At 41.1% G+C, this 22,046-nt stretch overlaps 4 protein-coding genes across 4 annotated transcripts; all 4 read right to left on the bottom strand.

Moving 5' to 3' along the window:
• Window positions 1-651: 651 nt before the first annotated feature.
• On the bottom strand, window positions 652-1,057 carry MELLADRAFT_95785 (uncharacterized protein; the record flags this gene model as incomplete). The annotated part of the gene is made up of 4 exons (XM_007407018.1): window positions 652-684; window positions 754-855; window positions 918-983; window positions 1,055-1,057. 4 exons carry the CDS (start codon window positions 1,055-1,057, stop codon window positions 652-654), a joined length of 204 nt encoding a protein of 67 aa, XP_007407080.1.
• Window positions 1,058-12,466: 11,409 nt separating this feature from the next.
• On the bottom strand, window positions 12,467-12,999 carry MELLADRAFT_55319 (uncharacterized protein; the record flags this gene model as incomplete). The annotated part of the gene is made up of 1 exon (XM_007407017.1): window positions 12,467-12,999. One exon carries the CDS (start codon window positions 12,993-12,995, stop codon window positions 12,558-12,560), a length of 438 nt encoding a protein of 145 aa, XP_007407079.1.
• Window positions 13,000-15,334: 2,335 nt separating this feature from the next.
• On the bottom strand, window positions 15,335-17,736 carry MELLADRAFT_42536 (uncharacterized protein; the record flags this gene model as incomplete). The annotated part of the gene is made up of 6 exons (XM_007407016.1): window positions 15,335-16,250; window positions 16,325-16,542; window positions 16,640-16,977; window positions 17,057-17,140; window positions 17,217-17,472; window positions 17,567-17,736. 5 exons carry the CDS (start codon window positions 17,599-17,601, stop codon window positions 16,341-16,343), a joined length of 915 nt encoding a protein of 304 aa, XP_007407078.1.
• A 2,016-nt stretch (window positions 17,737-19,752) lies between these two features.
• On the bottom strand, window positions 19,753-21,656 carry MELLADRAFT_103996 (uncharacterized protein; the record flags this gene model as incomplete). The annotated part of the gene is made up of 6 exons (XM_007407015.1): window positions 19,753-19,825; window positions 19,901-20,012; window positions 20,140-20,251; window positions 20,348-20,483; window positions 20,564-20,641; window positions 20,716-21,656. The coding sequence occupies 6 exons, from the start codon at window positions 21,654-21,656 to the stop codon at window positions 19,753-19,755; spliced, it is 1,452 nt and encodes a 483-aa protein (XP_007407077.1).
• Between the last annotated feature and the right edge of the window lie 390 nt (window positions 21,657-22,046).

Below are 22,046 nucleotides of genomic sequence, written 5' to 3'. Positions count from 1 at the left end.
TGAGGGTGCGCGCGTTCGCAGGAGGCATTCGGCTGTTGAAATCTTCGGTAATTTTGACCCAAAACGTAGTCCCCTTCTGATCCGTCCCGACAACTGCATCTTCAGAGACGTTGATCCAAGATTTACATAGCTGTTCAAGCGAGGCCTTGTTGAAGCTAGGGCCCCGCCCTGCAGATTGGCTTTTGGAACTTTGAGTCGAAGAAATGACAGAAGAAGACTCTCGATCATTATAAGATCGTTTGGACAGGACAGAGCTGAAGTTAGAAGATTGAGAATTGGAATAGGTTGACACCGGATGACTCGAACTCGGAGTTGAAGAAACCACAGAGGACTCTCGATCGTGAAAAGAGCGATTGGAGAGGACAGAGCTTAAGTTAGAAGATTGAGAATTCGAAAAGGTTGACACCGGATTACTGGAATTAATCGACGGGTCACGGTTGAAATGTTGATTGCTGAATTGAAGACCCAACGAATCTCTTCGTAAAGGAGATAAAGAGTCCCCACTGTCATAGTTTTTGACATGGCGATGAGGAGAAGCAGATTGGTCGACACGAAATAAGGTGCTAGAGCCACCACGGTTGTTGTAATTATTACTTTGCTGAGTAAGGGGACCAACAGATGCATCACGAGATTCTGAACCAAAGTGAAGGGCTAATAAACTGCCAGGGAGATCACCTTCCGAGACTACCATTTTGGACAAGAATCAGTTCCTAAGGTCCTCTGTTGACCTTGACAAGGTACAAAGAGACTCACCATTCCCGGCTGAACCGCGCCTGCCTTCATTAACGTTGTGACCGGCGTGATATGCAGGCCATCGGCCACCATGAGCATCCTTATGAGGGCTGCGGTAATCACCTGTGGAAGATGGATTATTTAATATATGTTATATCTTCATACTCGAAACGAAAGAAACTCACCATTCCTAAAGTTGTGGTACGGATGACCGGCGTTTTGATTATCAATTGGAGGGCTACGAGTTGAATCTAGAAAGGCGATTGTAGTAGATTTAGAATATAATTATAGCATTATGTACGTCAGAGTATCAATCACTAACCATATCTAGAAGGACTCGACTGGGTTATGGGATGCTGCATGACCACTAGGACTTAAATGAGAAGGCAAAAGAAATAAAGACGTTTGTAGCAGAAGGGAGTAGCAGATAAGATCAGAACTACAAAAGAAATGATGAAGGGCTTGTAGCGCTGTAGCGCCTAATAAGACAAAGGAAGAAAGGAATACTAGATAACAACTACAATATGGACAAGGTTAACAAAGTTGTATTTGGGTTAAGGATGGTGCGTCAAAGTAAGAAGATTGGGATCTAGGAATAGAATACATTCAGATCAGAAGGCGGCCAGAGGGTTTGTTAAGTAGCCAAACACCTTGCTGAAGAAAGTTATATGTGTTAACTTTGTCTTAATGAGTCGCCATGGTCCTATCAAGATTGCATTGCTCATAGTAATTAATTGTTAGACTCAAAAATATATTTATTTCCTACAATCAACCACCAATTGATCGAGTATTTGATTGATCAGTGGTGGCCTTTGCCCTTCACATGGTGATTGAAGGATGAAGCGTGATTATCAGAGCTTGAATGTGGGGATAAGTTTACCACATGCGTCCTATACGCGGCAACTCTGTCATTTATCTGTCATTCTGCAAACGTCAAATTTTTCCTAACGATTTGGCGAAATTGACACGAGAGAACCGCGAAGCTGAAAACAAGGGATCACACACATGGCAAGTTGTGACAAATCATGTGCGCGCTGGAGGTTGGTTTTTGTGGCAAAACCGCTAAACGTAAATTACAGCTTACGTTTATGTCTAAATGGCTACGTTAAACTTACGTTTACAGAAGCGCGTTGGAGATGCTCTAACTTAACTAAGTCCCTCGATGCTGAGACAGCTGTCAATCAACAAGTTGAATCAGCATGTCTCAGCATGAGGGACTTACATCTAATGTCCGGTTTTTGGCCTGAGAGGTAAGGATTTCCTTACAGAGGAAATCTTTCTTTGTCCTTTTCCGTGAGCTCACCGGGGATCTTTTTACCGCGCTTCATGGGGTTATGCGCCGACCTCCTCTTCAAAATGTACAAGTGAAATCATTGAGATTCCTCGGTTGCTTGCTGAGCTACATAAGTTACTATTTTGTGATTTTCACCTGTAGCTCACATGTAGCTCTGCTAAGTTGAGGACTTATTTCGATGAAACACCAAGCTACAAGTGAGCTACAAGTGAGCTACATACAAAAATGACAAAATCAAAAGATATGTAGCTCGGTGAACAACCGAGGAATTTCAATCAATCAAGTTGTACATTATGCAGCGAGAGCCAGCGCATATGCCCATGAAGCGCGGTAAAATGTTCCTCAGTGAGCTCACGGAAATGAGAAAAACAAGATTTCCTCTGCAAAGGATTTCTTACCCCTCAGGCCAAAAAGCTGAGTTTAGATGTAAGTCCCTCATGCTGAGACATGCTGATTCAACTCGTTGATTGACAGCTGTCTCAGCATCGAGGGACTTAGTTAAGTTAGTCAAAAAACGACCATCCAACGGTGGCCAGCTTTCTCACATCTGGCCATGTGTGTGAATTTTGTTTTGAGGAATACCGGTGTAGTACTTATAGCACAACAAGGGCTATACAGTGCTTTGAAAGAGGATAATCTGAAGATATAATAGATCTAAAGAAGGTGTCTGAGACTGCTCTTTCTGAGAATCTTTAACAAACTGGACTTTGTTGTTAAAGTCTCCTGATAACAGAGAAATATAACCAGGTCTTTGATAATAAGAGAAAAGTATCTTGATAAAAAGCACCAGAGAAATAAGCTCAACACATTTAAAGTGTTATTCCAGTCGAGTCAAAATGTTGAAAAATAAGCTCAATATCTTTTTGATATTATTCCAGAATGACAGTGTCATATAAAGCACATAAAACAAATTTCTCTTCTGATGAAGGGCTGATTTGAGTGACCTAGTACTGCTCTAATAAGTTTATAATGATAAAAATGATTAATGCTATGTAAGAGATGAAGAAGAAAGGAAACATAATTTCGCACAAAAGACACAAGTTTATGAACACATCAATACAAATTGTTAAAGTGGTAAACAGCTCTTAAAAAATCCTCTTTACCATCTAAAAAACCAAAAGATGACTAAAATGCTGGTAAACAGCTTTGATCCAATGATTCAACCACTCTCTACATTCCTAAATTTCGCCATCAGTACCTCATCAACCCATTATGATCATTATTATGATGTAATGTGATCTTCTATTCATCATCTGATAAGATTTATTACTAATTTGACCAGTAAAACATGACTAATCTCTATTCTTATGATCAAATGCTGTGTATATGCTGTGTATATGCTGTGTTCTGAATGTTCTAGAATGAATATTGATTTGATCTTATGATGATTCAGCATTTCAATGATGTAATTGCTTGTTATTAATGATTTGTGATCTTGTTGATGTGTAATCAAATCCTTTGATTCCTTATAACTTTTGTCATACACCTCTGTTACTAATGATTTAAAGATTGTACATTATGAATTTGATGATTCTGCGTCGAATGAGCTATTACTTATCATGTTCTGACGTCATTTGACACATGTAATCAGCTGAAAACCTTCATTTTCGACTATTTTCACCTATTTTCTTCACTTTTCACACCTTTTACTAAGCCTTTCTTGCCTTCTGTAACATTACACAGTAATCTCCAACCGTGAAAATCCCTAAAAACACCCTTGGCAACTTTATTCATTACTAATACTACTGTTACATATGTAAAACTACCTGTAAACCCTTGTTTACCAATTTCGACTTTTTCCCATTTCCTTAATAACTTCTATTTTCTCTTATCAACCACCAAGATTAAAGTTGTTGCTGACTAAAACAATGCTCCTCTTTCGTATTCCAACCCTACTAAACCTATAAACCTAATATTACTACCCTAAAAACCATTTCCAACCTGTATACCTCTATTTTCGAGTTTTTCTTATGTTTTTTTCTTTCTTTCTTTTTGTAATCTGTTTGTTAATAGTTTATACTTATCTTGATAAGTTTGTTTGAATGATAAAATGATGTAAATATTAAACTATATGTAATATAATTGATGTAATTCAAAATTCGATTTTTTTTTATTTTTTGATTGGTCTCATATTTTGATTACCACACCGGGTATCACATGTCAGCACCTTCATATATGAAGGGCTCTCGCAAAAGATGCAGGAAGCAGTATTGGCGACGTTTAGGACATAATAATACCACATGCGTCCAAAGATAGATATGATAATCGAAAGAAATTACATATCAAGTATATAGTCAATGAGATATCAGTCAACTTTTAAAAGGAATATTGTGCGCTTTTGGCGTTTTTGGCAGGAGCACGACCTTGGAAGTCCCTGCATCATGTGCGCGGTGGAGGGAAATCATTTTAAAGAAAAAATACAGCTTACTGTATGTTTTCAGACGAGCCTGTACGCCTTTTGGCGATTCAGGACCGTTGGAGATGCTCTGAACTCAACAAAGTTTCATACCGCGTCTTGCACGCCGAACAAGCTGCTTGCGGGTGACTTGGTTCAGTCACGTACATACAAGTTTCATACAACATAAACTTATGAAATACCTAAACTCATCAGAGTCCCACGCTCGAGTACTCGCGAGACGTCGAGTGTAAGAGCATCAGCACCGGGACCTTGTAAAATGGTAAATACATGCCATTTTACAAACCCGTGAGACTAAACACAAGGCACCGGACCTTGTAAATGACCTGTATGATTTACGCGTCGTGTAAAATCATCCCTCTGCTGTCCATTAATGGACTGCAGCGTATATTCCAAAAGTCGACCAAACGGGACCAAACGTCGAAAATTTATACCAATCTTCTCTATCCGACACCTTACAACCTCACACGAGTCTTCTTGATTAGACCCAAAGCCCCAACCCGGTTATTGGTATGATCTGTACATTCATACATTTACACAGCAACGATTTCTCCAAATTTTTACATTTTGGAGAGAAAGTTGCAATACACCTGCTCTCCTGTCACAAATGTCAGATACAGGGACCTCTTTTACAAGGTCCCGGTGCTGATGCTCTAAGAGCATCTCCAACGCGCCTGAATCTGAATGACTAAACCTTATGTTTATGTCAAAAACGTGACGTGTACAGGAGTTATTCAGAAAATCGTCCTCCAGCGCCGAGGGCGATTTCTCACACCTGGCCCATGGTGCGACTTTGTTTTTTGAGTATTGGAATTTGGCACAATCCCAGGCCCAGGTGAGCAAATTTGCTGACCTGGCTGAATCGCTGAAAAACCAGTATCCCATCGGTATAAAATCAATTACATACTACATACTGAATATAAACTGTATGTAACATGTAATACAATGTACCAAAACCTTTATTACATATACATGAACCTGTAAAACAACATGTAATATGTAATAAATCACCATTTACACCTCATAACTCAGTGTCAAGAGTTAAATGCTTATATTACATATCACACATAACATGTATATGTAACTAAGCATCACTAGTAACAATCATTACTATATGTTAATGACTAACCCTGAACCAATGTAGTGATAATAACAAATATCACTACAGTTAGGTTTAGAGAGGAGAGTATATAAACCCCTCCTCTCTCAGCCTTCAGAAAAAAACCCCCAAGCAATTATTACACTACACTTTTAAAGAACAATATTAAAGTTCTACAGAAGTAAAAATCAAGAGTCTTACAAGATAAGACTAGTGATAAACTTCTTACAAACTTTAATCAGGAAACTGATTAAAAGTAAGTAATACATTTCTTCACATCCCTCTGGATCCTCTACTTCACCCAAGTAGAAATCAAACTAGGTTGGTGACCTCTAACAGCCCCAGGTTAGTGACCTTAACAAGAACTTTCAGGTTGGTGACCATAAGAATAACCCAAGGTTAGTGACCATCAGAACAACTAGTTTGGTGATCTTTATCTCACCCTTTAAATCAGTTAACAAAAGATTAAAGGAGGGTCTTGGATCCAACCCTCATCCCTTATTAATAATACTAATTATTATTATTTATAATCTCCTCTTAAGGAGTCAATCAACTGTAGTCTGTCAGGGTTTATCCTTTCAGACCAGTATATTCCTTTCCTCCTCCCCTTTCCTTGTTTATAATTTCTTGTAATTACATTATATTTGAAATATAATTATAATCGCTAAAATTATCAGACCCACCTTGCCCAATTAGTGAGCCTTGAGTACTCATCAGAGCACCCAACCCTCACACTTAACATATACATATATATACTATCTAACAATTTTATATGAAATTAACTTCTAACTACATTATGTTTAACTACTTTTCGATTTCTAATCTTTTTCAACATATTTGATATACATAACTGATTTGATATACACATCTTTATAACATTCTTATAAACATTTGATTACATATTTGATAATATCTATGTAATATTTGATAAATCATTACATCAAGCGAGGGACTCAGGACAAGTTTGCTAGTTCTGGGCTGTGAGGGTCAAGACTTTTTGGTGGAGAGCCTCGCCTCCCTTATAAAACTTTTGCGCCTGTTTGTGGAATTTCTTGGAGCAAAGAAATCATTTGGGCGCCTTTCTTAGACGCACAAAACTGTCAAAAAAACGCCGAGGAACTCGAGCCCCTCCCTTACATTTCCGCGCCCAAAGTTGGGGACTTTTGAAGAATTTTGAATGTGACTGTGTACTCACATCAATTACAAGTGGGTGTTACATACAAATACAGGAAGAGTAGGGGCCGAAATCTCCAACATCGAGGGCAAAAAAAGATGAGAGGGGATCTACTTCCTTGGGTTTTTTTCGATATAAATGTGCGTCTCACAAAGGCGAACACAAAGTTTCTTTGGCGTAAAAAATTTCACAAATAGCTGAAAAAGTTTTATAAGGACAGCAAATCTCTCCACCAAAAACGCTTGACCCTCACAGGCCAGAACAAGCAAACTTGTCCTGAGTCCCTTGCTCGACCTCTCGCGAGTACTCGAGCGTGGGACTCTGATGAGTTTAGAAATACCCTTGCAAGTGCCCTCTTACCAGCTTGTGTACCTCCCAGCCAAATATCACCCCTTCCAAGTCTATGCTCAATTATCCATTCTTTATCACAAAGCATAAATAATTTCTTAGTACTCATAGTTCTTTCCCAGTTCTTCATCTCTGGTCAAGCAAACACAGATGGCCGAGTATCAGTGTGATCCTTTGTATCTGAGGAGGCCGGCCAACCTACTATTCTTGAAAAAGGACAGACGGGGAATATGACCTGCCATATCAGCAAGACATATACAGCAGAAGTAGGCAAAGCTTCAGATTGCTTTGCGTCAGTTTTCCTTTCTCTACTTTGTTCATTGTCTCTAGAAATAGACCTTAAATTAGCGTAGCAAAGCTTCCTCCTTTTTTAAGGAGTCTAAAGTAGCCTTCAGGATCTTTGGTTTACCAAAGTGTAAAGCCTGCCCCTTGCAGTCTCACAAGGCTAGAGCACACTAGCTCTTGGTTGCCCTTAGTCTTCTCTTCTCTTTTCTTCTTAGAGGTCAACTAGCTGTAGACTTCACTTGGGTGTACCACATGGAGACCACACTTTCCCTTCCCTACTCCATAATCAGGGTAGAGTAAGCCCAACAGATGCGCACTCCTCACATACATCTCAAAAAAAGGAATGTAAGTGTAAATTTTCAGCAGCTACATGTATATTGAGGTGTTGGATGACACCTACACGTGTGCAGGTGCAAGTTTGTTCAAACTTCTCAACTATTTTGATTGATAGAGAGGACACTTGGGATGTAAAAAGTGGTTTGGAGTCAAAAGGGGGGTATTGGAGGACGTAACAAGGGTTTTGAGTCAGAATGAGGGTATTGGAGGATGTAAAAAGGGTTTTGAGTCAAAATGAGGGTATTGGAGAATGTAACTGTCAATCTGTCAGAGCAGGGATGGTTACGATTCAGAACGTGAACCTTGAATCTAAGAACACCAATCCCACGAGTGATAACTCACCTGTCAGAGCAGGGATGGTTACGATTCAGAACGTGAACCTTGAATCTAAGAACACCAATCCCACGAGTGATAACTCACCTTCATCCAAGAATAATTGAGAATAACTTGGATCAGTTTTGATTTCTTTAACAACAACAATTGATAAAACTCTAAATAGAAAGTTATGAAAAACAACAACATTGATTGAATGACTTACCTGTCAGAGCAGGGATGGTTACGATTCAGAACGTGAACCTTGAATCTAAGAACACCAATCCCACGAGTGATAACTCACCTTCATCCAAGAATAATTGAGAATAACTTGGATGAGGAGAGAATCTTACTCGCTGCTCTTCCAGGTATTAAATGAAATACAGTTTGAACTAGTTAGGTTTGAAATGAGTACACACCGTATGAATAAAACACATGACATGAACGTGAAACATGAAAACATAAATGTAATGAAATAATCTTAAGTAAAGTTTCATATCTGTGACATCTATAACGTAAGCTTTACTTCAACAGTAATGGACGTTCAAAGTACATTGATCTTTACAAGGCAAGTGTCATTTGGCAGAGTACCTGAGCTGATGTACACTTTGATTATGCCAACTGAAATCAAAGAGGTCATTGTCATATGAAGTCCTCATCACATTGATCCTCTTGGGAGTTTTTTATTGTGATATTGTGAATGTTGAGAATCTTGTGAAAGAAAGGATACAATTTGGAACAGCTATGTATATGATGTTTGAAGCTTGAGATTAATATCAAGACTTACATCTTGATTTTAAGATTTGATAATCCCAGACCTTTTTCTGTCAGATTACAGATTGTTTTTTGTTTTCTCAAGCAAAGAACATATCCTCATTTACATTGATTACTGTACAATCTTGAATTGGTCATTATACAATCAATTCTTTATAAACCTGGTCCACAAAAATCAACTACATCTCTCAAGTAACTTCTTGGCAAAAAAAAGAAGACACCCCTAGGAACATTCTTTATCACCCTATTTAATATTTGTAACCCATCCTTTAGCATCACCATTTATACCCAGATAACACTTGTAATACTTCAAACATCCAGCACATGTGATTTTCCCCACAGAGCTTTGTACCAGAGTGGAGCACACATAGTCACAGTGCCTGATAGCCTTTGGCTCAAGCGCCACTTTAAGAAATGCATTGAAAATATATATAGACTTGCATGGCCTCAAGGTTGGCCCCACATGCTTATTTTCTCACAGGTTTAGAACCACTTGGACCTTTGAGGTATGCATAGTGGTGGAGTATGGATGGCCTGCACATCTTTCTGTTATCAACTCATCACAAGTTGATATGCAGGTATTGCAAGTAAGGGGAATGAGAGTTTGTGGGAAAATTTTTGGGCCAGTCTCATGCCTGAATTTTAAGATATTGTGTGAGTATCTTACTGGCACAAGGAGGCAAGAGGTACCTGTATGTCCAGGACCTCACAAGTACAACTTAGATGAATTTGTACAATGATATACCATGTAAAATCACCTCCAAGTAGTTTACCTAATCACTCAGTTCCTGAAGCAGCACCTGGGAAAATCCTATAGGCCAGAATTTTTCACATTACTGTGAGCTATTCTGATGCAACCTATCAACTCATGAGGACATGGACAGCCAAAAATAAATAATCTTACTCAAAAGAAAAAAAGTTGATCAGGGCAATTTAAAGATATTTGTTAGGATTAGCTTGACATGAAGTCTATGGCAAAAGGAGTGTGGAACCAAGTCTTGGTACCAATTTAACCCTGTGACTATGCATCCTAGAAAGGTGCAGGGACGTGCATAGATGAAATTCTGATCATCAAAATCCAGGAATCAACCATTGAAATTTCTCTAACACACCAAACACCCACATTAGCTAAAGGCTACTGTGTGCCACCTCTCACCACCAGGTTTGGGGCTGTTCCTAATTGTTGAGACTTTTTTCAACAAACAAACAACTACCAGATGGATTAGTAACACCATAGACTAGGTACCTGAGTCATCTGGCTGAGTACCTAAGGCCCTAAGTTAGATTATCTAGCATCACTGCCAACATAGATGCCTCGGGTTGCGGAATCCGAGGCATCATCGGAGGTAAAACCTTGGACAAGGTCTGTCCGAGGTTTTTGTCCGAGGTAATCTTCTGCGCTGGGAGTTGCCTCGGATCAAAACCTCGGACAGCTTCTGTCGGAGGTTGGTAATCCGATAATACCTCGGATTTTCCAATCCAAGGTAAATATGTTGGCGGTGCATCCTAGATACTCAAAACAGAAGTCACTGAGGTGCCTCAGTAGCAGTTTTAGGTACCTAGCCTATGTTGGGTCTCAAATGTGAACCATCAAGAGAGCAATGGTTAGGGGTCAGAGAAAAAATACAAATAACCTCGAGAAGATATAGAAAGATAAATCTCCCTCATCTGCTTCTACACATCAGCTAGTTACCTCTTTGAAAGATTGGTATTGAAGTTTCTATTCTTCAGCTGGAAAACAAAATTTTGTTTGGAAGGGAGGGTGTAGTACATAGTAGCCTTTATAAGCTATTACTGTATTCCTCTTTTCTATTCATTCCTATTTCTTTTTCTATGTATGTATAACCAATTAGAAATATTTTAAATGTTCAATTGCATAATAAAACCTAAACCATGCATGATCATTATCAAAAGGAGAGACTTTCTATCTTCACCAATTGTGCTGTAAAAGATAAGAAGAGAATCAGTGGTCATCTAATTGAGTACAATCTAAAGTTCAATTTCTTGAATCCTCAAAAACTTGAATTCTACACAAGAAATTTTCAATGTATTTTTGACTCTTTAATGGTATAAACATTATAGATAGAGGTAAAAGACACTTTGGGCAAGAATGGTCTTTGATCAAAGAGTACACCTGATCACACACCTGAAGCTTTCTTCTCTTACTATACCTTTGTTTATTTCTCAGCCAATATCTAGAGTGTCCATCTTTGAAATCTTGATTTCTCTTGGCAATCAGATTGTTCCAGCAAGTCATTTACACTTCAGGTACATAGCATCAGGGATGCAGCACTGAGTCTACTCTGACTCAGTCCCCAGTGTTCCAAAGTCGGTACTCCTTTTGAGTACCAAAACCTGTGAGTTACAGACAGAGTGCCAGACTCCAATTTTGATCGATTAAGAGTCTTGCATGAGTTTCATACTCAGCATGGCCCCGTATGTAAGTACTAGGCATGGTACAGGACTCACCAATGAGTAGACTCACTGTACAGTCTACTCATCATGAGTACACTCATTCTTCCACAGACCAAGTGCACTCATGAGTAATGAGTACCCTCGGTCGGAACGGTGTAGTGGAAACAGCTGATTAGCGGTGTAATGGGTGAACGGGCAGGTGATGGACAAAGAAGCATGTATTTCAGTACTTCAGTTGTATAAGAGTGGGGATATAGATATGTATTCAGATAGATAACAACCTTTCATAGCAAGCAAAATCAAATGAAAACAGGTGGGGACACGTTCTGGGTACACAACAGCTCAGATCAAATGAACATAATGATGTTGATTAAGCAACATCCTCCACGTTCAAAGTAGCGTCCCAATTGGTAAGCCAGTGTCGGACAAGAACCAGGTGGCAAATGGTTTCAGGGTCAAGTCGACCTCGGGACGGAACGGCAATGTTCCCAGAGATAAAGAACACTCTCTCGACCAAGGCCCCAGCTGCCGCAATCGTGAGATGTTGAAGAGCTATCTGGGCTAAGACTGGTAATCCACTTGGTTGGGACATGCGCTGGTGAACAGGGATTTGGTCAGCTTCTATTGGCCACATCAATTCTGGAATCAACTTACTACCCAAAACTCCCCAATACTTTCATTGGGGAGTACAGGATCCAATCGTTGCAGGTACCAAGTGACTTTGTCGTTTTCTTGAATGGAATTGCTCGAATGATGAATCGATGAGGTACCCAAGAGAGAATAAATTTCTTCCAGTTTCTTGTGGGTTTTTCGTTTGGGACCCACAGGAAATGGAGGAGGTGAATTGCTGTCGCTTTTGGTGGGGCTGGGCTTCCAAAGCTCGTATTCATCTTGGAGGGAGCGTTTTGCATGCACTTCCATGTCGACATGATTTCGAAATATGGTGTCTCTCTGGACAGGGTCAAGAATGGTGCAAACAAGGGTCTGGTGGTTGGCCTCCTCACGGTCGAGATATTTGATGAGCTTGTCCTCAGCGCGTTTGCAAGCTCGACCCCAGGCCCCAGGCACCTGCTGGTGTTTCTTCAATACTGTTTGAAGGGTCCATAGCACAGGCAAGACTAAATGCTTAGTCGCGTTGTTTGATTGAAATATCTGGGTCTCCGTCTCAAACATTTCGAGGACGGGCTGCATATATTCAATAGTTGCCCAGTCCAACTTGGAGATGGCAAGGTGAGCACGTTTGGAATCAGCGGTGTACAGTTCAAGGGAGTTCCTGAGGTTGAGAGTTCGTTGCACCTGGTGCAACCAAAATGCAATTCAAAAAATAAGTCAGCATGATTGAAAAATAATCAAATGGATTTATTTTCCTTGATTAATGGAAGCTCGCCTCGAGTTCTTGAGGGCTTTTTCGGATGTGGGTGTCCAATGCGCGGATACGAGTCACAATTGTTGACTTCTTCTTGCGTGCGGTAAGAGCGGTCGTCTTGCTGTTGGCGAGTTGAGTTTCATCTGGGCCAAGAATGTCTTCATAAGTGATTTGAGACAAGTCCACGTTGTCGTCTTGAGTTTGAGTCGGCCTGTGGACTTCAAGTGAGGCCTGAGATGTTGAATTGCATTGTTGAGGAGTATGTTGAGGCAATGAATCAGGGACCGGTACACTGTAATCACCTGTGCAAGGGAGTTCATCTGGCTCAAATGATGCAAGGGTTTTGGCCATTCCTGAAGTTTCAAATGTGGCGATGTCTTCGTCGGTGAGCTGGCCCATGCCGTCCAAAAAGTCTTTGGCCACCAAGTTGATGACGTGGCACATGCAGCCGTGGAACCTCGACTCAAATGGTCAGTGGATGCCGAGGGTCGCGTAACAATCACCCAAAACCTTCGCCATCGAACAATTGGATGATGCATTGTCCCCGGTGATTGAGTAATGACTGCGAAGGGCCCCTACGTGTTCCAGCGCTTTCCAGTAAACCTTGGCAAGGTTTTCACCAGTGTGCTTTCCTTCAAGTTTCTGGTGAAATGAAAATAATCACAAAGGTTAGATAATGTTGGACCTTGAGAATATGAACAAAAGAGACTTGCCTTGAATGCTAACAATTGCCGACAGAACTTGCCTTCGGAATTGAAAAAAAAAACCGTTTATGGCCATGTACGTATGGCTGAAGTCGGCGCTCGTCCAACAGTCCGTCGCGGTTGAGATTGAACCAGAGACCGACACGACCTTGTCAAGAAGCTTGCGTTCCAAGTCGATGAAGAGCGCTTCGGAGTCTGACTTCACCGCCATCCTCGCAGGCCAATAAAAAGATGGTGCTATTGCCCGCAGAGCTTTCTGCATGAGAACCCCTTCGAATATCAAGAAGGGCAAGTTCTTGCTGATAACCGCTCCGACAAGAAGCGTGCGCAGCTCTTTCTTGCGGTCCGCGGCCACGATGGGGTCGCTTTTGGGTTTGATGCTTCCTGGGTCATGGTTGTACCATGCCAGAGCAAGACCCGGGCACTTTTGTCAATGCTTGTGCAAGTTGGAGTTGGGACGCCCGGTGATCGAAAGGACCACACTGTGAATTGGTTCGTTTCATGAGCTTGGTAATATGCTAGACAGTTGAACACAATCAACTTACGGGCAATGAAGACATGGGTACGCTCGGGGACCTTTGTCTTTGGTCTCGTCGTTCGAGGCCAGCGGGTCCTAAATTGACACGAAATCTGAGATCAGCTTGGGCCGAGGAGAACACTGTAGATATTGTAACTGTAGGGCTTGGAAACTCACGTCAAAATAAAGGTACACGTCGGATTGGTGTTGATGGGATCGAATTGTGTTGTCCTCTCCGTCGTGTTCGGTAGTGTCTTGCACCACGACAGACCAAGGACGAGATGGAGGGGTGGCATCCGCACGAGTGGAGGAAGCCGTGGAAATCCGAGGAGCTAAGCTAACACAGGATGACACCGGAGTAATACGAGACGCTGAAATCAATCGTGATTGAGAAGAAGCTGGGGTCCCACGTCTGGCGTAGGGTGAGCCTTTCGAAGGGGGAGGGGACTTGTGGAGATTTTGAGGCATGCTGGCGAGGTATTCGGCTGGTCTATTGGGATCAAAGTGCGATGGATTATAGACGCGATCAAATGAAGGAGAAATCGAAGGGAGCAAACAAAAAGGTCTCAGAACGAGGGCAGCAAGAAGGAAAAGGGGAGGTCATGTAGGTAAGAGACGAGAAAGACAAATGATTAAAAGAAGGCAGCCGGAAGGACTGACCTTTGGTCTTCAAACCAATTCAACAATCCAAGGGCCCCAACATGACCATTAACCCAAGCCAACGCCGGCCACAATATCTTGATCTGCCCACCGGGTTCTAATGAAATCTCTGCCACAATGATTCCGTATACAATGGAAAGATAAATGAATTGTTGATAATCGAAGTCTACAAGGCCAAGCCACTCATCTAGAGTGAGTACATGTGGGAACAAGTTGAAACAGGTTATGGCGTGAACGATGAGATGGGCCTGGTAGCTGAATTGGGAAGGAGGATGGTAGGAATTGGGGTGGACGAGGGGGAGGGTGGTAGGAAGCAGGGTGGACTAGGATGGGTTGTTTGTGAAATTCGACCAGGTGGCGGTATCTTCAGAGGCGGTGTGGGTGGGAAACTTGTTGCCCTGGGTCGATATCAATCGTGGATAAGCAAGATATTGATGTTTGTGGATCCGGTGGAGGCTTTGATTAAGATATTGATATTTGAGGTTTGTGATTCCGATTCCGATGGAGGCCTTGTTTGGATGAGTATATGGTGAGTATATACTCATCCAAACAAGGATCGCGGTGAAAGAGGGTTAGTGAGTGTTTGGGCCGGATACGCCACAAACATTGAGTATGTGTAATCAACTTACACATACAAGTGAGCTCTCCAGAATGGAGTGTAACTAATACAGGCCGGCAGAGGAGTACATGTACTCCTCTGCGGGGCCCATACCCGTGCTTCGTGAGTATGAGTTGGGTATACTCATACTCAGTGCTGCATCCCTGCATAGCATGGCTGGCTAAACTGTTCATTGAGGTTTATTTCAACTTCAACTTCAACTTTCTTAACTTTCTTTTTTCTTCCCATCCAAGGATATCTCCTTCTTTGTATACCTAAGCAAATTCTCAAGTGTATCAAAGATACTGAGGTATGTCATCAAGTTAAGAATCACATTATGAGACCTTCACTTTCTAGTACTTTTTTCAATCAAAACAAGGTAAGCAAACAACAATTCCAAAGATTCAGCATTTCACATGAACCCATCTAAGTCATAGGAGAAGAGCCTCAATTAATAATAATTAATGGAATATGAATAAATAAGGAGTGATAGGGAAAAAAATGTAACAAAAAATGAAAAAAGAGAGGGGAAAAATCAACCTAAATCAACTTGACTCGAACGTTAGACTTCTAGAGAGTTTCGCTTGTTCTTTCATCTTCACCTTTTCATTGTAGGGGGGTTGAACCTAGTTGAATGCAAGAGGCAGTTATTGGGGACTTTCATTCTCATCGAAAATAAAGAGATTCATTCATTCATTCATTCATTCTTTTTTTTGTGGAAAACTTGCGTTTATCTTCATTTCTTCATATGTTCAGGCATTTCCTAGTGTGAGATTGAGATTTTCTCTGTTCTTTTTTTGCTCGAATGACCTTCTCTCTTGAAAGAAAGTGGGAAGTAGGACAGCCCGATTGTAACAAAAAAAGCCCCAAGAAAAAAAGAATGATAAAAACTCAAAATAAGACTGTCTCTTATGGGTCAAGTAGCCGAATCACCGGAGCCTAAGGGTAACAGTTACGAAAGAACGTAAATGAAAATAATTGGGAAGACTAAACTAAGGTTTTTCGTACTATGGGAGATTGGATGGATGTTTTGATCTTGGTGCGGATGAAGTTGTATGTTGCAGACGGGACGTGTTGCTTCCCCATTGCTTTCTCGCTTTTGACTTGTGAAAAAAGCAAGATGTCCACCAACAAAGCAAGAGACACAGTCAACACTACCTAGAAGAGGTACAATGGGGATGATATTACCTTTCCAAACAGAGCTGAATCATCTCATCGACCTGTTAAATGAGAGGCATAGAACTCATTACGCCGTGAAGCAATGTTGGTGAGAACGAGCAGACGAGTTACCTACGTCTGATGAGCATGATTTACCACCGGGCAGTTTCAGCCGGTGGAGGGGGAGGGGGAGGCGCAGAGGCGCTCAACCCATTTCCATTCGTGATGGCAGCTTCACCATTCACGTCATCATAATCGCGAGGCAGAGATGCACGCCTGGCTGACCCGCGGGGAGCCGGGGAGCGCGATCGACTGACGGATCGGCGACGTCTGCGCGGCGGAGATTCATCGTGTCTATATTTCAGGCAGAAAGTGAGGATAGGAACACGAGATCTCAGTGACTTGTGATAGGGGGCCACAATGTTGACCAGAACCGCGCGATTCGACGTACCTTGAACGACGGGGAGAGCCTCGTCTATCACTCTCGCGGTAGCGAGAATAACCAGGATCATCTCGGCTGCGTCCGTATCCGTAGCCTTCATCACCGCGACTGCGCCAATCATCCCGACGAAAGCCACCACCATAACCATAGCTACTGTGGTAGCCACCACCACCATATCCACGACTCTGGTAGCCTCCATGACCGTAGCCTCCGCCACTGCTACCGAATCGATCATAGGCTGCACGCTCTTCCTCTTCTCGCTTGGTACCCATATATTGACCAGGAGTAGGCTGATGAGGTTTGGTGGTAACTGAGTAATCAACTCGAATTGGGCGGCCGTGCAAATCCTTGCGAATCAAAAGTGGTATGAGTTGAGCAAAGCGAGGCGAATCAATCAATCAAGTGTTGCTATGCGCAAAAACTCACCAGCCCATTCAGCTCGGATATACACGTTGAGGCATCTTGAACATCACGCATGGTAACAAAGCCAAAACCACGCGATCGATCACTCTGTTGAAACTCAAAGAAATTGTCAGAAAAGAAGTACCGTGAACGATGAGCAAATGAAAAGAAAAATGAACTCAACTCGTTGATCATAGACAATCACGACTTTTTCCACTTTGCCGTATCGACTGAATTCTGCCTCCAGATCCGATTCTCGTGTACGAATGCTAAGACCGAAGACTCCAAGAACGTTGGTGGGTTGAACGTCTTGAGGGGCATGACGAGGACGGACAGGTGGGCCAGATACGATAGGCCTATCGCGATGATTGACTGACTCCTCGCCAGGACGGGAGGGAGAGACTGAGCGACGAGAACTACCACCGTATGCACCTGGCGAGCTGAGTAGAGAAGATGATACAAACAAGAATAAAGGTGACAAAGTGGACAAAGGGTAACCAGAAGAAAAGAAGTCAGGAAGAAAGGAAAACCTACCGACTTGGTTGACGATCAGAATCAGGACCAGGCATGATGATATTGGATTGATAGAGATTGAGATGGAATAGACGAAGGTAATTAGGAAAAAGGTGGTAAGATTGAACAACCAAAGGATAAACCAGGAAGTTGATCAAGTTCAAAGGGCAAGGTCGATCAAAAAAATTAAACACTGAAGCCTCAAACGGTCAAGAAGCGGTTCGGGATAAGAGATCAGGGTAGCTTAAACTGGTCAATTTAAACACTTAACCTGAAACTTAACTGTTAAATTCGCAGCTTAACTACACCAAAGACAGTCATCAAAACACTTTGTAAACAGCAGTCTTGACAAACTTTGATCTCACCAATCTTTAACTTGTCTCATTCAGTTGCCCAATCCTGATCGGCTGCGATCAAAATGACATCAGATCGGGCTGAGCTCTTCATCATCAAACATCATCGCCTCCAAACACTTCGCAGTCGATCATTCAAACATGCGGTTCAACATCGATCAACTTAACGCTTGATCACTTCAACTGCTTCTCTTATGATCTCATTTCGGCCTCTACGTATAGATCTAAAACCTTGAGGACCTTACTACGCCCCACTTGCGCCTCAGTCTATCATTCAGATCTGACACGAAACAGTCAACCGGGGAATTTGGTCTTCCGGACTACGTAACTTGAGCCTTCGAAAAGGTTGGCTTGTCGACCTCTTCAGTATACCTCATGAGGGCTCGACCTACGTTGCCATACTTCAGTATCAGGTGTTTATACATTTTGCAATGAGAATGTATCATAATCCATGAAATGGTGGGGTGTGATCATACCTTGGGAGTCCACCGAAACATTGCCTTGGCAATCCTTACACTTTACGTTTGGATACCCTTGAAGACGTATCCCTATCCAGATTCAAAAGAAGCTTGCTTTGAAGTTAATCTGAAGTGCATGATCGATATCTGACATAGAGCCTGTCACGCTTACCAGAAAGTTGCTCAAATTATGCGGAAGAGCGATTAGTATGATGGAGTCATGATTTTGAAAGAGATACGCAGATAAGTTAGATGTTGAAAAATAGTGGTGTTAGCTTTAGCAATTATTGACGGTTTCGAATTCCTTTTGTAGGCCATTGAGGGATATTCTTAATTGATTCCAATGGTTTTGTGACATATTGTTTTTTGGGGTGTTTCAATTCAACATTCCAATTTATACACCAAGATAAACTTAAAGTGGAGATTACCTGTAATCATCAGGTAATCAGCTTAATGAAAGCTGATCACTTGATCGAACTGAGATGAGAACAGTCTGAGGTAAAGAAGATTGTACGAAGAAAATTGTTAGAGTTTGATAAGAGAAAAAGTGGTAAACAGCACACAAGAGCTGTATATAACAAAGTCACACGTTGACGTCATATCATTGTACAGTCACAAGTGTATGAATGTCAAATGATGTAACAAAGAAACCACTAGACGCATTCATAAGCCAACTGATTGTTAATATCACAATTGGTATTTCGTAGCCATGATGAATTCTGAGGCAAATGCTGATCGCGATCCAGGATTGGGACATTTCTTAGTATGTTATGTACCTTTTTTAATTCTTATTTCATGTTCATAAGATGAGAAGTCAAGGATGTTCGGTATCAACACCTGAGATGTAAGAATGAAGTTCCAAGAGGAGGAAAAGATCTGCATGGCTCTCTTTTCCTTTTCATACATTCATATCCACAACAAGATCTTATCAGCGCAATGGAAACATTTTTCAAAATGTTCTTTGACTTCAGCAGTGGATCTACCAGCATGAACAACGATTTTTTTTCAAGACCCCAAAAACCAATTCAAACATATTCCAAATAAATAAGTACAACTACCCAAAAAAACACAACATAAACCATTCTTAATGTCATACCAATTTCACATATAGCATAAACCAGTTTTCAACCTGTTCTGCCCATCAAGGATAAAGAATCAATAAAACAAAATTACGAAAAGAAAGAAGGAGAAAGACATAATAAAGACGTAATGTATGAGATCAATAGAGAAACCCGAAAAAGGGAGACTTTAAAATAGATAATTGAACCAAAAAATCAAACTAGAATCGTTAAAGCAGTTCATAGCCTTGATGTGAATATATATATTTTACTCGCACTCTTAGGAAATGATCACCAAAACACCGCGAAAGGTAAATCGACAGACGACCATCTAGCGATCAAGTTGTCAATGGACTTCCTCCTTTTACAGCGTTAACATTCGCAATAAATTCACCAGCATAATTTCCAGGTCTAAAATTCCAATTTCCATTTTTATTAATGAAGTTCAACCCAAACTCTTTAGAACCATCATCAATCAAGACTTACGGATTATATTCACAAACCCAAAACTTGCTATTACCCGTCCAAGGAACATCTTTAATTGTTTCACAATCAGTATAAGCGCATCCGATATGAGTAGTACGTTTCCAAACGATTTCTAGAATAAAAAAACAAATCAAAAATTACATTATCAGATCTATTGGCAATGATATGTTTGCCGGGCTTCCACACAATGACAGCTGTAAGGACTAGAGATACGATCAAGGGAAATGATCAAAACTGACGAGTAAAGTGCGAGTACATTGGGTTTTGAGGATCGTAAACCGAACTCTCGTCATTCCCATATGCCCAATCATGCACGACTTGTCCAAGATCCATTTCACCTGCCGCAATATTCTATATATCATCAACATTTCTCATGTGGATCAGTCATCTTTGTTAATTTCTTCTTGGTGAATTTAAGTTGGATGTGAAAAGATACAAAAAACTAACCTCGCCAGTATCACCATGAGAGTGTTGAAAAACACAAGTTTCGCTAACTTTTTTTGCCATAGCAGAAAGGTCTTCGCTCCATTGAACAGGAGGAGTGAAATACTTATTTCGAATCGAATTATGAAAGGCTACCCATCTATTTTACATATATGTCTTTAGTTAGATGAAGAGTAGAATCAAATTTGAATGTAAAGGTATTGATTAGTAAATACTGACCTGACTGATTCAGATTCACCTTCGTGCGAACCATGTTTATACTTTTCGAATGAAGAGAATTGCGAAGAATCGGCAGTGCTGAGATAAATACATAGATGTGATCTCCTTATCAGATATCATCCTCGAAAACGATGACGGATGATTCACTCAACTGTTTTTGCTCAGTACCACTCAATGCTGAAGTTGTTGATCCAGTTTGAACAACAGGCTGGGAGTTCGGTTTAGGTGTTGCTTCAATGACGGTGGACAGTTGATGACTAGGAACAGGGTTTTTCACCGATTCTCCTTTTTTGACTTCCTCTAACTTTTGTGAAGGTTGTGCTTGATCTTTCTTTTCTTGCTCGTTCTTTTCTTGATCTTTCTTTTCTTGATTTTTCTTTTCTTGATCTTTCTTTTCTTGATCTTTCTTTTCCTTTTCTGCCTTTTCCTTCAGCTTTGCTTGGTCTTCAGCATCTTTGGCTTTTTTGAGATCCTCTTGCTTTTGTTTTTCGATTGCTTCCTGCTTCGTCTTTTGCTCCGCAGCGAGATCCTTTTGTTTCTGGGCTTCAGCTGCCTCCTGCTCTTGCTGCTCCTCTTCAGCTTCCTGCTGCTCTTCCTGCTGCTCTTCAGCGTCCTCCTTTTCATCTTGCTCCTCCTCTTGTTGTTCATCAGTACACTCCTTGTCATCTTCAAGGTCCCGTGATAAATTCATAGAATCATTTTCTTGTTGTAAGATTGCCTTGGTCCACTTAGCTGCTTGAATCAAAGTTCTGCCTTCATCCATCTGTCCCTTGAAGGCCTCTAATCGTTTTTCAATGTGATCAACATCCTGCTTTGAATTCATAGCATATTTCTCTTTTTGTAAGATTGCCTTGGTCCATCTGGCTTCTTGAATTGGAGTTCTTCCTCCTTCCATTTGTGTCTTGAAGGCCTGTAATCGTTGCTCAATGTGATTAACATCCTGTGGTGATTGGGCACAATGATTTCCTTGTCTTAAGATTTCCTTAGTCCACTTGGCGGCTTGGACCAAAGTTCGTCCTTCATTCATTTGTGTCTTGAAGGCCTCTAGTCTTTTTTCGATGTGATCAACATTCTGTTGAGCGTTCGTCTTCATGTTTTGATTTGTCAGTGGCGCTTTGAATCTGCAACTTCTTTTTGAGTGTTTATTGACCCTAGCAATATGCCTTATTGAATCACTACATGTTTTATATCGTAATCGCAAACAAAACAACACGATGAGTTACTATGAGATCCTCATTATAGATGACGGAGAATGTAGGAAAATGTCAGCCACTTACACTTGAGGTTGTGAACGTTTCGGATGACAGCCTCTTCCCTACCATAAATAACACATTCAAAAGGTGAAAAATTCGAACCAATATATTCGACAGACAATCAGTTTCCATTTCTCGACTTTGAGACAAAAAATATATGAAAAGTTACTCGGCAAGTTGATCGTCCTAGTCGAGTTGAACGTGATGGCTTGCTACTGCCATCGAGGGCC

Source organism: Melampsora larici-populina (assembly GCF_000204055.1).
Source record: "Melampsora larici-populina 98AG31 unplaced genomic scaffold MELLAscaffold_8, whole genome shotgun sequence".
NCBI classification, from domain to species: Eukaryota; Fungi; Basidiomycota; class Pucciniomycetes; order Pucciniales; family Melampsoraceae; genus Melampsora; species Melampsora laricis-populina.
The sequence above is the reverse complement of the archived record's forward strand: the minus strand, read 5'-3'. Positions and strand labels throughout refer to the sequence as shown.